The sequence below is a fragment of the Periplaneta americana genome, chromosome 13 (genome assembly GCF_040183065.1).
Source record: "Periplaneta americana isolate PAMFEO1 chromosome 13, P.americana_PAMFEO1_priV1, whole genome shotgun sequence".
Classification (NCBI taxonomy): Eukaryota; Metazoa; Arthropoda; class Insecta; order Blattodea; family Blattidae; genus Periplaneta; species Periplaneta americana.
In genome coordinates this window covers 59,207,283-59,223,078 of record NC_091129.1, presented here as the reverse complement: position 1 = coordinate 59,223,078, position 15,796 = coordinate 59,207,283, and the positions used below count along the sequence as shown (strand labels likewise).

Sequence of the window (15,796 nt, the reverse complement as noted above, 5' to 3'; positions counted from 1 at the left end):
TTAGTCCTCACAAGACTAGAAATTCTTAGAGAGCCGCAGATATTTATGTAACTAATAATAAATTAGCCTCATATTTTTGTAATATTAAGGACAGACTACTGCAGACAAATTCTTTTTTACTAATTCCTCTCAGGTCCCCTTCTAGCATGAAAAAAAAAAACATTCACTGGTAAACGTCTCTACTGGACTCAGACGACTGATACCACTGAAGGTAGTCAATGTGTATGTTAGATCAGTTCAATGTGGTAAATAATCAATCACTTGTTAAAATATTTATTTTGTGTACTCTTAAATGGATTGGATACATGAATACATCATGTATGATAATGACAGGATATCCAAACATCATTAAACATAAAGGAAAGAGAAGTTTGGAACGACCGAATAAACGAATGAATGAGACCATAAAGGTGCATCTACACGGTTCAACTTTTCTTTCAACTTTACGCATTCAAGCAATGCATGCAAAATTGATATCCAGTGCTGTAGTTGGAAACAAATTTTAGGGGGTACTGTTGAAATGTCCTTGGTCAGACTAGACTCTGTATAGACTCGTATTGCACTTCTTTTCCAAAGTTACTTCTTTGTCATGCAGTCGCCTCTGCAGACCTCCTTCCAGATCGCAGCCACAATTGTATATAAGGCAAGAAATTAAACGCTGACATTGGTGGCCCAATACTTTTTAGGAACAAAAGTCTAGGAACTCTTTTACTGGAAGAGTATTCCTTTTCTTAGCGCAGATATCGTTCATCACAGTAATGCTCATTCATATTCTTTAGTTGAAATTGGAATAGAATCTATAATATGTAACTGGACTCGAAGATTTATGAACGCACGAAATTTCCCTCCTCCAGCAAACTGCTAGCATTAAGCTGAGCAAGCTTTAAAATTAGCGAATCAGTGCAACAGAATCCTTGAGGCGCCACATCATAAAATTTGTGTTATGGGAAAGGCATCTACACAAGTTTTGAAATTAGCGAATCAGTGTAGCAGGTTTCTTGAGGAGCCATACCATAAAGTTAATGTTAATTATTACTTAAATATATCAGTAGAGTCAGAAAGTAACGGAACTTCGGGTGGCAACGCCATGCTCTATAGGCAACTTCTCTGCCTTGTCCGTGTAGAATGTGACCTACTCTCCAGGCGTAGAGACTCAGTGCAAACATATTGTGTAGATATCCTTTCTGCAGATGGCATATAACCATTTACACAACACCGCCTTCAAAGTACGCCCCTGGGCAGTGACACACTTCTGCTAGCGTCCATACCACTTCTCTAAACATTCCTGCAGCCCATCTTTGGCCACTTCCCACAGAGCGCTTCGGCTGCCGCAAATCGCCGTCCCTTGAATAGGGATTTGACTTTTGAAAATTAGTAGAAATCTGCTGGAGCAAGATCTGGAGAATATGGTGGCTGTGGATGGACAGGTATTTTGTGTTGTGCGAGGAATTCGCTCATCAAGAGCGATGGGTATTGTCATGATGGAGAACCCAATTCTGTCCTTGTCACAAGTTGGGTCTTCTTCGTCGAACTGCATCATGAAGACGCCGAAGAATTGCAACATATGTCTCCTTACTGACAGTTCGACCCTCAGGAATAAACTCGAAATGTACGAGACCCTGGATATCGAAGAACACTTCAAGCACTACTTTCCCCTTTGATCGGACGGCACGGAATCTCTTTTGCCGTGGTGAACCGGGAGAGTCAGAAAGTACCGAAACTTCGGGTGGCAACGCCATGCTCTATAGGCAATTTCTCTGCTTTGTCAGTGTGGTACGTGACATACTCTCCAGGCGTATAGACTCAGTGCGGCTGCGCATGAGAATGGGGAAGACTAATGTAGCCGGGAACCAATCGAAATACAATGCAGCTCTCAGTTTCTTTTAGTGAAGACATGTAGGTATAGGTTATGTGGTAAAATGAGCTTGAAAGAGCAGAGAGGTAACATTAAATTTTGTGTTAAACTCGGTAAAACATTTACTGAGTCTTTGGCGCTCATGCGCCAAGCGTATGGAGAAAAAGAAATGTCTCGCATACGAATGTATGAGTGGCACACGCGCTTCACAAGTGGCCATCTTTCAACGGATGATGATCCACGTTCAGGAAGACCCAGATCGGCAAGAACAGAAGAAATGATAGCTCGAGTTCCACAAGAAATCAGACGAGACCGCAGACAATCAATAGATGATATGGCTACTTTGTTAGGAATTTCGCAAAGGTTCTGTGTAGTCCATTCCCCACAATGATCTGAAAATGCAACGTGTGTGTGAGCACGTTGTTTCAAGAAGCCTAACAGACGAGCAGCGGGAAGAGCGGCAACTGGTTAGCGGAGACCTGATTGACAGCGTGGATCAGGATCCAACTCTCTTGAATAGAGTGATCACAGGTGACGAGACATGGTGTTTCCTTTACGACCCGCAGCCAAAGCGGCAGTCTTCAACGTGAAAATCTTCCGGCTCACCACGGCAAAGAGATTCAAAGAAGAAATTAATGCTTGCAGTGTTCTTCCATATCCAGGGTCTCGTACATTTAGAGTTTATTCCTGAGGAGGCGTATGTTGCAATTCTTCGGTGTCTTCGTGATGCAGTTCGACGAAGAAGACCCAACTTGTGGCAAGGACAGAATTGCGTTCTCCATCACGACAATGTCCCAGCACATCGGTCGCTCTTGGTGAGCGAATTCCTCGTACAACACAAAAATAAGTAGAATTACCACGACGGTATGCAAGCTCGAAATTAACAAGTCACAACTATTCCTGAAGTGCCAGACCATGGTTTTCGATAAAACAAAGAAGAATATGAGATGCCAGCCGCTACGTTTATGCTATATACCAAAATAAAAATGTTTTTCAAATAGCAAACATCCTCCATTTCAAAATACTGTATATTAAAGACTATTTATACATAATTAAAATAGTTTCGAGTCTATTTTTTTTCCAGTACGGTTAACAGCGAGTTTTTAGTTTAGACGATATGGCGTACCGGCCCAACTACAGCACTGTTTATATCTAATATTAATTAATATAAGTTAAAGTGAAGATGACGTTCAAAACGGCGCACCATATAGACACAAAATCTTCATGCATCTTAATTGAACGCACGTTTTAATCTTGATTCTTTCAATATTCTTCCCAGATTGTATGCGTGCGTGCAAGGAAAATTGAACCGTGTAGATGCAGCTTAATAGGCATGAGGCCTAAAAACGGGGGATGATGATGATGATGACGACGACGAGTATATCCTTAAATTCTCTTAATTTGAACAACCTATTTGAATGCAATAAACTTTTTCACGTCACCATGAGAAAGAGTATAAATGAATATACAGAATGATTCAACGTAACTGTTGATTAAAAAATAAACGGAATTAAATAATATTTCCCTTTGCAGTCGACGTTAAATACGAAATTTCAAATACGAGCTAAACTGGTAAATATTATGGCTGAAACAACGAAATAAATATGGACTCATTCTTCATAATCTTTCAAATAAAAAATTTTAACACAGTAATTTATTAAAACAATAGAAGAGTGTGTAACACAATTTAAATAAAATACATACGTCAGTCAAAACAGGAGTCAAAGGGAAATTAACTTCCATTTGCACAGCACCCGGAATACATACTGATCGTATTCCAGTATGTAAAAAATCGATGCAACATTCTGCACTACTCTTCAAGACACAAAGAACTACCCTACAACGAATCCTGCATCCTGTAGGATAGTAAAATGTCATTAAGAAGTCAAATGGGTTAACTGCTTCATGAGGCCATGCTCTTTGCTTAATTGTTCCTCCAGATAACTTTGAACACATATTTATATAGAACCAATTTCCTGTGTATAAATTAATAAATTAAAAACAAGGCCAGGGTGGATATGGCAGAATCTTATCTTCCTATCACCTGCAATAATAATGATAAAAATGAGATTCAAAAAACGATACACGCTTTAAGGTTTATTTTTTATGGCTTTAAGTTAGTTAATTTAAATTAAGTTAAGAGAGAATTTCGACTTTGCTTCCACACAAAAGCTTTTAATTTTATTTAATTACATTACCTAATTGTCAAATACGGATTATAATCAATTTAAAGTGTCACAGATGTTTTAATTTTGTTGTCATTTGCAACTATGTATAAAACAGTCATTTGTGTTTGATAAAGATCAACACTAATTTTTTTGTTAAATCCTATAAACTCTATTTAATATCGCGTATAGTTTCCTCGCAAACACTTTCAACATATTCGATCATTTATTCTGTATAATATAATTCTTACAAAAACACATTTTAACTTATCTTATGTAAAAAATTATGGTTGATTCAACGACGCTCGGAACTGCAGAGGTTATATCAGCGTCGCCGGTGTGCCGGAATTTTGTCCCGCAGGAGTTCTTTTACATGCCAGTAAATCTACTGACATGAGCCTGTCGCATTTAAATACACTTAAATGCCGTCGACCTGGGCCGGGATCGAACCCGGAACCTCGAGCATAGAAAGCCAGCATACCAACTACGCTACCAAGGCCAACTATCCCATGTATATCCAATGTTAATAAACATAAATTATTAAACTCCTTTTCATGCAATTTAGTTTATGGAGGGTGCAGATTTTAGTCGTCCAGAATAACACAAGCCATTCACGCTTAAACAACGTTGCCTAGTTATATTGATAAGACGAAGAGGCGTATGAACTAAGTCTTTATTAAACACAAATGCGTAGAACTTTCGGTCATTTTTTTATTTGTTCTGCAGATCTGTCTCGGGACCTCGTGGAGTATGGTGAAATAATAATAATGGTGAGGGGAAACAGAATAATTCCGAGAGAAAACCCCTCGCAACCGCTTTATCCACCACAAATTCCTCCTGAAAAGCATTATAGTGATGACGATGAGGAATCTCAGTAATGACGAAATGTACACCGAACAGACTTCCTGATTTTAACTTAATACTACTGTAATCCAGTTCATCTTAAACGTGGAAAGACCAGTCACAATATAAAAGTTATACATTTTAGTAAATTATTACCCTTTATTCTACTTTAATGTTGATACTAAGTTTGTATGCATAATTAATATCAGATTCATTAATTTTGTATAAACGAAGTAACATAAATTTCCTTTTATTCTATAATTAGAAACAAATTAACCGAACAAAGAATATTTTTTGTTTAATCCCAATCTAGACGAATTTTCTTGTCTTTTAAATATATTGATATATTTATAAAACAAAAATAATAATTAATATGTGAATGAACTCTTGACAATGTAACAGAACGTACAAATGAACATGTAGTCTCATTTTCTGTAAGAGGTTTTATAGATGAAAGTTGCACTACTGTTACCTTATAGCACACACTATGTGCTAGGAACAATCTCTTGAAATACTGTATGCTTCTTCATACTAAATTTATTTTTCTTCCTGTACGAAACGTAACTTAACTGATCCAATATTTTCATTTAGTTCGATGATGTGGCACACGCTGCAGTCTGACCATTCTCATCAAGAACCTTCCAACAGAACCAAATACAGCCTTTCAATAACTTAGGGTCAGCAGTATTCATAACTTTTGTTTTCTTAGTCGGGTGAGGAGGAATGAAGACTTCAAAATTTTAAACATAAATAATGTTTGCCATTATTAAAAACTGGAACATTAAGCAAACAAAGAAATATATAAGCTTAAAAATGGACAAACCTTCTGCACCAATGGACACAAGCTTGACTCCTTTGCTGGCAATGAAATCAAGTGCCTTGTTGACATTGGCAATCTTGTGAAATCGCATCTTGCCACGATCTGGTTTGGGCAATGTTTCTCCAGAGATGACCTCCAACAGCAACATCAGTTTCAGTCCGTTGCGGAAGTCTTCTTCTATGTTTTCGATGGCTGTGCCTGCTTTTCGGAGGTGTGAATTGCACCATGCCGTGAAAGTCTGGAGATGAAATAGAAGATACACCTAATTAATATCTTAGAAAACACCTTTACGACAAGAACTAAACATTAATGAAGAAATCATTTTAGGCTAAACTAACACTGAGGTAGTTTCTCCTCTTATAGCCTAAACCTTGCATATATTAATCTGTGGTACGTTAGGTTTGGTTAGTTTAGGCTTTTATTATGCCTTGCATATACGATCAACTACATCTCCACAAAAAATCCCTTATAAATTCAACGATTTCCACTTCCGAAGTCAAAGTCACCGGAACTATCTCAGCGCTAGTTTCGCCTACTTTTATGTGAACAATATGTTGCACTAATCACAAAACAAGCAACAAGAACTCTTAAATATTAGGGGTGCTATTCATAGACATTTCGCAGCACGCGCTACGAGCGAACTAAGCTAGCTCCGGCTATCCATGGTTACTTGTACAGAATTCAAATCATATCCTATCGCTAACATTAGTTTATGAATACGAAAAAAGCTGATCATCCACCGAAAACCCGCGCTAAAAATGTCTATGAATACGGCCCTAGTAGACTAAAAATATCCCCATGCGACCTTATTTTCCTTCAACATTTACAAAGGACTTTAACTGTAGACTTTGGATGCCTATGCAAAACCAATGCAAGTATGAAAAAAAAAAAATAAATAAAATATGCTCTATAAATAATAATAATACTAATAATAATAATAATAATAATAATAATAATTTATATTAAAACTTACATTAGAGCACGTGCCAATAAACAGAGAAAATACAGAGTTGTCACGCGAGCATCGAATAATAAAACAATTATTTTTCTTCCATCAATCTACAGCCATAAAACAAAATTCGAACTTTCTAATAAATCCGTAAGCCTAATTACTTTAAAAGAAGAAGTATCAATAAAGATCTATTTTCATTACAAATAGTAAGATATATTTATTCAACGAAATGTTCATTTAGTGTATTACATGTATTACTTTTGAATATTTTCCAGAATGTTACACGGAAAATCCAGACATCACTTATATTAAATTAAAATGTATTGTTTGTACACCAGAATAATAGCACCATCTTACAACAGCGCCCATATTCATTATGACTCCAAGAAGAACTGAAACATAAGGCACATTTCTCCGCTTAAACAGATGTAAACTTTAAAATTTAACGCGCGCACGCACACAGACACGCGCACAAACACACACAATCTACTAAAATAGTATACAAAAACTAAGAAACGTAGGTTAAAAATATAAAATGTACGGCTGGCTTTTCTTTTGATGTTAGCAGGTTGAGGCTACAATACACCGAATGTTAATGACAGAATATCTCAGTTTGAAAAGTTTATATCTTATTTCCCGACCGGAAGACGCTATTTTTCGATCTAGGATTTAAAGGCCGCAAACAATGGCTTTAAGACTGCATTATTGAGGTATGAATGCTTGCCAACAGATTTGTGAGCAATATGAAAGGCTCAAGAAAGCGTACATCTCTATGACGAGCTCAACACTGTAAAATGACTGGACACAGTGCTGCCACTTTTGATACAATTATACGGATTTGATACAATTTTAAACGGTCTGTACGCTGGTACGTACAGTTGATTTTTTGGTACAGTTTGACGTAAGCCTAATTTTGTACGTTATATACTTTCTTACTTTAAATATGAAAACTAATAATTTTACTAATGTTTTATGAGTTGCCAATGTTAAATTACTGGTAGATTATTGTCAATGGTTAACGATATTTAGTCCGCTTGATATTAAATCTAATATTTGGGGATATAAGTAAATTAATTATTTTTTAAATTAAATTTTTCCTTTCCTTCAATGCTCTCTTTTACTGTTACCCATAAAATGAGTCTCTATTGTTGACGCGATGATAAAATTATTCGAAGTTACCAGAAGAAAACAGTGGGTACTCGATAATCCGGACTTCGCTAATTCAGACACCCAACAGAATAACTTGCCTAAATATGAATGCAATGTTTTAAAAGTGGTTGAAAGTCGACAATCAAATTGGTCACATAGCTCCGTATTTTAAACCAATATCTGCAGCAAGCGTTTCGAGTGATGCAGAGCCAGGTTCGGGCATATCTTAATAATTATCACGTATGTACTGTATGTTATTGCTTTAAATTTAATGTATATTAAACGTATGGTCTTTAAATGTATAAAAGACTTGTTTTGTTACTGTAAACTGAGTTTTAATTCGGTCTACTGTTCTTTTAGGGCATTTCAGTTAATCCGGGCAACTTATCCTCCAATTAACCAGGATTAACGAAGTTATCCTGTAGGCTATATGTTAAAAAATAAAACTCTTATTACTGTAAATATAGTAAAGGGACAACAACAAATTTAATGTTAAGTTTTCTATTATATATTAATGCCTTTTCCCAAAATTTGTAATTTGTTGGGTGGGTGCAAAAGAATGATAGATTTGGTGCATTAAGTAAACAAATATAATAAACAAATAACGTACAGTTTGGTAAAATTTTCTGTGAGATTTAGTACATTTCAATTTTGGTCAGTGGCAACTCTGACTGGATACCATATTAGAAAGTTTCTGTAACAACAACAGAGACACTGTAGCTCAGCTATTCGAATATTATCTACCAAAGTCTGCAACTCTTTAAACACGCTGTATATATGTCTTATGAAATATATTCTTCTCGTTGGAAAAGAAAGATGCATTAAAATTTAATAAACTGTAATAAATTAGTCCTAAAATAATCGTTCTCGAAGTCTTGGGAGAGATGCCAATATTCAAAGATGAACAATAGTGGCTTAGAAATTTATATTTTACCTGTGTGAACAAGGGACACTATAGGCGAGAAGAAAAATTATGTGGGCAAGTCCAGATAAAAATAGGTATTGAGGAGGCCAAAACTACACAGGGAGATTTTAAGATGAATCTGAGTGTGTGCGAGAGCGGGAAAAAGAGAGGGGTGGGGAGGGAGAGGGGTGAGAGAGAGGGGGGGGGAGGGAGAAAAACACACACTAAATGTGTGAACTAATTTCACTCAAAAGTGGGGGTTGAGACAGCAGCAATTAATCTTTTCGTTTTATGGTAGTATAAATTATGTAAGAAATATACAAAAGTTGAAAAATTAACCGATTCTGAAATTGCTTACCCCACGAACAATGTAACATTAAAAACACAGTCAACAGTTAAGTTCCGTTTTTTGTTGTTGTGAGGCTTGATAAACAAGACGGCTGGGAATATGTTTTCTTCTAGTATTTTGGTACGGCATATTTTTTTTTATTCCACTATCGCTCTGCAAGGTCACTCGAAAAGTCTTTTTAAAAATCACTAATTTTTATACAGCTTTGTTATTTACAAAATATATACGTAAGTACTCGTATATACATTCTTTGGGAACAAGTTTCTCTACGTAATCCTTTCTGAGCTACTTTTTCAAAGCTGACTTTAAATGGTGGCGTTAGAGTTGGCAGCCACGTTATAAAAATATACAGAAGTGTCCTGCCTATCAAATTGTGACTGCAGATACTACAAACACGATATCTTATAATATAAAAGTCAATGTGACTATGTATGCATGTATGTATGTATGTATTACTCTATACAAATCTGCATGCTTTGACCGATATTTGCCTACGTTTGCACATTTAGCCTTCATAACAAGGAGAAGAACATAGGCTACATTAAAATTGGACAGATGGACGTTAAATTATTGAAAATAATAAAAATTAGAAAGAAATGCAGCATGTATGGTATTAAAATGGTCTATTCTACAGACAATTGTCTCTTAGCGTTTTATTGACGTCATCCAATCACTTCTTCTTCGACCATATTGTTCCTGAAATATTAAATAAAATAACATTACATTAAAATTATGTAAATGAGGGACGATCTCTTTATTGAATGTGTCCTGTAGCATGAATATATAATATAATATGGCGTAAAACACATCTTTGTTTAATATTTAAAGATTCAAAATCTAACATAATAGGCAGCAAACATGAAATCATTCATAACTCGTAAATTCAACCACTTTACTACATAGTTCTCAGTAGCGTAGTGGTAAGGTGGAAGGTTCGAACCTGAGGTCAATTCATTTTTTTTATTATTTTGTAACTTATTTACATTATTTTAAATACGTTATTTTATTTTAACCCACATGTAAGGGGTTTTGCTACATAAATAATATATCCGTAGTATTTTATTTATGCTGTCTCAAACAAAATTATCATACAATTATGTGAATGTACATACGTAAGCTCACTGAAAATAACAGTGAATTAATTCCAAAATATGTCTTTCAAAATATTGTTGTTCATGTTCGAATATGTGTTATTACTAAATTATCTGTATTATCATGTTGTGAATGTACAGTAATATGTATGTTAAACCTACTGGAAAGAACAATCTGTTAATTTTTAAAATGAGCTTCTCTCAAAATATTATTCTTCAAATAAAAAAATGATTTATTGCGAGATTATACTGTATTCTATACATAAAATAAAAATGGCATAATTAATATACAGTGTTATGTATGAACGGCAATGAACCTCAGGGTTCCTTAAAAGTAAGTCAGTAAGTAAGTATTATGTATGAGTATTTGTAAGATGTAATTTTTCAAGTCATATTTAAGAAACCAGATATGATATAAGCGGGCGTAAATCGGACAAGGGATACAAAATTCTCCAATCCTATTATATATTTTTTATTTACATATTAATTCTTTGATACGACCGATAAAGAGGTAAATTTTAACTCACCAAAGTGTTCAGACTGGGAATAAGAGAATTGTCTATTTATCGTCAACAGTCTTTAAATGTCAAGTGAAAGCACACACAGACAGGAAATTACATTAAATTTGTGTCAGCATAGCTTTAGATCAATGTAAAACATTGAGTCTATGCTAAACGGATGTAAAGGGACCGAGGGAATGTTTTTGCTTAGCTAAACTACAAGACAAAGCTAATTAAAAACAAAAACAGTAAGGTACATAATGACATCTTTTCTTTTCGGTGCCTGATCTTCAGCTGTTTTAAATTGCGTTAATCTTGGCAGGCGTTTTGGCTAAGAAGGTCATTAATTCATGTAAGTGATGCTATGTAAAGATTCATCTTTAGGGACAGGAAAGCTTAGTAAAGACAGTAATTCGGTTTGGTTTTCTATAGTTGAGTTCCGAGATCTCCTAAAGTCAGAAGCAAAAACAAAACCCGGACAACGCTGGGTGCTTTTAGCTAAAGCGCTTTCAGAACAAGAAGGCATATAAGGCGGAGCTAGTTCAGACCGGTCTATGTCGACTAGCCAGTGACAGTGAAGCGGTGTTGCCTAGTTAAATCGTCGCGAAGTCTCGCTGAAGCGTCGCGTATTAGTTTCTTTCTTGCGCGCACAATACTTATGGCTAGGAATGAATTTTAAGCTATGGCATTCGATAGAGCTCCGACTTCTGAATCCAACAGTACAAGAATGGCAATTGTATGTCAACTGGTTCGCGTGTTATCGCTTGAAGACTAAACAGAGATATCCAACCTACAGCATACAACATATTTTGCTCTGAATTCCGTCTCTGTAAACGAAGATGGAATCTGTTTATTTTCAAATTCAGATGTGGACTGTTTTCTCTTGTGTGATGGGTAACTTACCGTAACAATGTCTCTTGAAGGGATTGCAATTGGCTCTGTTATACGCAAAGGGATAGTCCAACACTCACAAGTGAGGAGTATGGTATTTTTGTATATAATTTTTTAAAGGACTACCTTATGATGCAGTGCGTGTCAGTTCTTCACGAACAAAGAATCTGACTGCAGAGACGTGTGGTTTAGAAGTGCATACGTTATCTCATATTCTCGGACAGGACAAAGAGACAATTAAAATACGTGGTATACTTGAATTTACCTCTCCTGGAAAATAACGCAAAACAAACGTGTTAATTATTTGTACAATTTTCAGAACCGTGTATTACTTCATCGTACGATATTTTAAATACATTAGTAATATGTGTTAGCAGTGCCATTATAATAGAACATGGAAAGAAGAAGAAAGCTGAGAATAATCATAGGTACGATTTTCACTTTTCATTGGAATATTATACATGGTATAAGACGAAATATTGCATAAACGTAAGAGATAGTTGGATGATATTGAAAACATAAACACTCCTGCCTCTTTTTCCATGAATTATACGAAGAGTATTAACAACATTCTTCCTTAAGAGCATTAGAAAACTTTATAATATGAAGCACATTAACTACATTTCACTTTTAAAATAAATACAGGCATGCTAGAAACGAGGTGATTTTATAATTCCAAAACTCAATTTCTATTTTAAAAACCTTCCGTTATATATATTACACTTTATACTATTTTTTCTAATATACAATTTTATCTCTAATATATTAACGATATTATTGGATTACGGTTTTCATATTCGCTTCTGTAGAACTACCTTCACTCGTAGGTTTATATTGCCACAGGCCAGAGTGATAGAACATAGAATCCTGGACTTCTAGGTAGGTATAAGCTTGAGGATTAAATTAAATTAGATAGGCTTTATTTAATAAAGTAAAAGAAAGTAATCTTCAGTTTCAATATGATTACTGAATTAGGCCTACATATGAACAGATATGCTTATATTCTTATAGCCGGATTCTTAGCCAGAATATGGAACACTGGACCTCTAGATATGTAAAAATTAGATGATAAAATAAAATTAGATAGACTTAGTTTATCAGAGAAAAATAAAATAATCTAAAGTTCCAGTATGAGTACTGAATTATATATGAACACACATTATGATTACGTTGCATTATAGCCAGATTCGTAACCAGAATGTAGAACCCTGGACCCCTAGGTATGTATAAATTAGAGAATTAAATTAAATTATATAGGCTTCATTTAACGGAGTCCAACTTCAATACTAAATTATGTATCTACAGATATGTTTTCGTTTTGTTATCGCTAGATTCTTAGGCTGCCCCTACAAACAAACTGTACCTTATCTTTCCTCTGGAGAAATAAATAATAATAAATTCAGCTTTGCTGTACAAGGAAGTCTGAGTAAGAATTAAAACATTCTTTCTCAGACTTTAGCAAAGTAAATTTCTACATACATATGTCACTTTATTTCGCAAGTCAGTGATTCCAAGAGCTACTGATCTATGAAGCAAAGAAGTAATAAAAATTGAGATGAGAATTACTTCAGTAAGAATAATTATATTTAAACATTACACACAATGAAGAAACAGGTCTCAACCCGCTCGCTCAGCGAGAGGCCTGCAACTGATATGTTCTGTCCTTACCTGTTGTCACTGTCTTCCACGTCTCGTGCACCGTGCACTGTGCGACAACGTCGAACTGTTGCTAGCACTCAATTGGCTTAGGCCATATGCCTTCTTATTCTGAAACCGCTATAGTACACTATAAACAAACTGAGCTTAGCAAAGCTGTATACAAGCATGTTGTCAACTCTTCATTACTCATGTGCATAATTAAGCGATATATGTATACTGTATAGATAGCCTTGTAAGGTATTATACAGACACACGCGACCTGCGACCCGTGTTATCGTTAAGCTAATGGACACAATAAACACTGCATTAGTGAGCAACTTTATTATAAGTCGGCAATAACTATTACAAGCAAACTTTGATAGTGAGTCTTCGAGTTTACAAAATCTTCCATTCATCTTTAATGCATAAAATGGCTTCACGTAAATTCTCCAAAGAAGAAACTAAAAATTTTTGCATTCGCTAGCAAATGTCATAGCTAAGTTTTCCTGAGACGCGGACTTCTTTTTGTGAAGATAAGGCCGAAAGAACCAGCATTAATTGATTTGTATACGGCAGATGAAAAAATCTCGACTGCGTCGTGTTTTGTCACAATGGCAAATGGAAGATGTTTTGCTGCTGCCCGATTAATGCTCGACAGCGTGTTAATTTGCAAACAGTGGAAATGATCACAAAACCGGGGTGGACAATATCGATACAACAACCTCATGCTCCTGATCTGGAACGGAGAGGTACCAACCGTTTAGTAAACTTAAAGATTATATTCATATAATAAATTTGACGACTCCCTTCCGACGACACAAGTTCCGAGTTTCATCGCACACGCATACATATATGAGGAGACAAAGAGGAAGGCAGAAAATGAGAAAGATTGGAGAATTCTGGGTTTGCAGTGAAAGATCGCCGTTGGGCATAAAACTATGAATGAATGTAGACACTGTCCGCGCCTCAGCTCTGAAATACTGGCAGGAGTGCGAGTCGCATGGTTAATATATAGCGATGAAGAAGCACAGATCAGGTGACGAATATAAATTTACGAAATATATTAGTTTGATGAGTACGTTGTTTATGATTTGTTATTTTGAATGCTGTGCTTGTAAATACGTACTGAATTTTTCAGAATCGAAGAAGGTTTGGGCTAGTTGTGAACTGAAGAAGATAGAGTGTCGAGTGAAGAGAAAAAAAAAACACTTCTGACAATCTTGCGTTGAGTTTAACAGTGGAGCAAAGACAGTGGAGACGGCTCGAAACATTTGTGCCGTGTATGGGGAGAATGCTATCGGAGAAAGCACTGCAATGAAATGGTTCTGTCGATTCAACACCCCGTACAAAAGTTAGTGTCTACCCACAGAAGAAGACATTACGCGTCTGGAGGGATAATAAGGCGTCGTGTACTACGAATTGCTTCCCAGGAATGTAACTACAACTGCTGATATTTAATGCTAACAACTCAGACGCCTTGCGGCCGCACCGCAGTTGAAGAAAAACGACCGGGAAGACTGCATCAAATGCGGCTACAACACGATAATATATGACCGCACTCCGCTAACACGACGAAAGCAAATATCCAGGAGGTGATTTCCACATCTCCCATATTCTCCCGATCTTGAGCCCTCAGATTTCCTCTTGTCGGCCTGGGTGGCGCAGTCGGTAGAGTACTGGTCTTCTGTGCCCGAGGTTGCGGGTTCGATCCCGGCCCAGATCGATGGAATTTAAGTGTGCTTAAATGCGACAGGCTCATGTAAGTAGATTTACTGGCATGTAAAAGAACTACATTAGAGTTTCGTTAATACGAACTAATTGGGACCAAGACCTATTCGGATTACAAGATTTTCGGATTAACCGGAATATTTCCTGTAATGCAATTCAATGCATGCTATTCAAGAGCGCTGAAAGACGGTGGTGGGAGTAACCTGTTGCTATTTTTAGAACCACAACCAACAGTTTCATTTCATTACAACACAAAATTATTGATTTTATGAGCATGACAGATGTGTAAATTATGTACAGAAAACACTAATTGTTGTGAGTACCCTTGAATGTGTTATTTTCGTAATTTTTAAAGTAAAAGAAATTGAGTGAATTTATACATTTTTTTCTTTTCACTACTTTGTACTATTACAATAAATTTGTTTTTTTTTTTTTTAAATAATTTTGTTCGGATTAACCAGATTTTCGGATTAACGAGACTACTGTACTGCGGGACAAAATTCAGACACACCGGCGACGCTGATATAACCTCGGCAGTTGCGAGCGTTGTTAAATAAACCATAATTTCTATTTTTTTATTTTTTCTCTTTTTCCGTTCTCTAACCATCTTCAAAGGAACTCCTTTGATGACGAAGATGCTCCACAGATTTGACTCGAATTCTTTAACTCCAAACCAGCAGATTTCTTCAGACGCGGAATCTAAAAACTACCCGATCGTTGGCAGAGAGTTACAGATAATGTAGGAGAATAAATTACTGATTAATTTGTTTTGTATTCTTGTCAAATGAAATTTGTCACAGCGTAAAAACGGTACGAACTTTCCATCAACCCAATGCATATATCACCTATCTCACAGCAGCAGCTGTAATACACGGTGTAATGAGTCTACATTATGAATTAATTTTATACAC

At 35.8% G+C, this 15,796-nt stretch overlaps 1 protein-coding gene across 2 annotated transcripts in view; it reads right to left on the bottom strand.

Annotated features, from left to right (window-relative positions):
• Actn (alpha actinin) overlaps window positions 1–15,796 on the bottom strand; it is a 173,565-nt gene that overhangs the window by 48,664 nt on the left and 109,105 nt on the right. For both annotated transcript variants that reach the window (XM_069843319.1, XM_069843318.1), the window contains exon 2: window positions 5,687–5,921. In XM_069843319.1, the coding sequence (XP_069699420.1) occupies window positions 5,687–5,921 (235 nt within the window). The remainder of the gene's footprint in view (window positions 1–5,686; window positions 5,922–15,796) is intronic.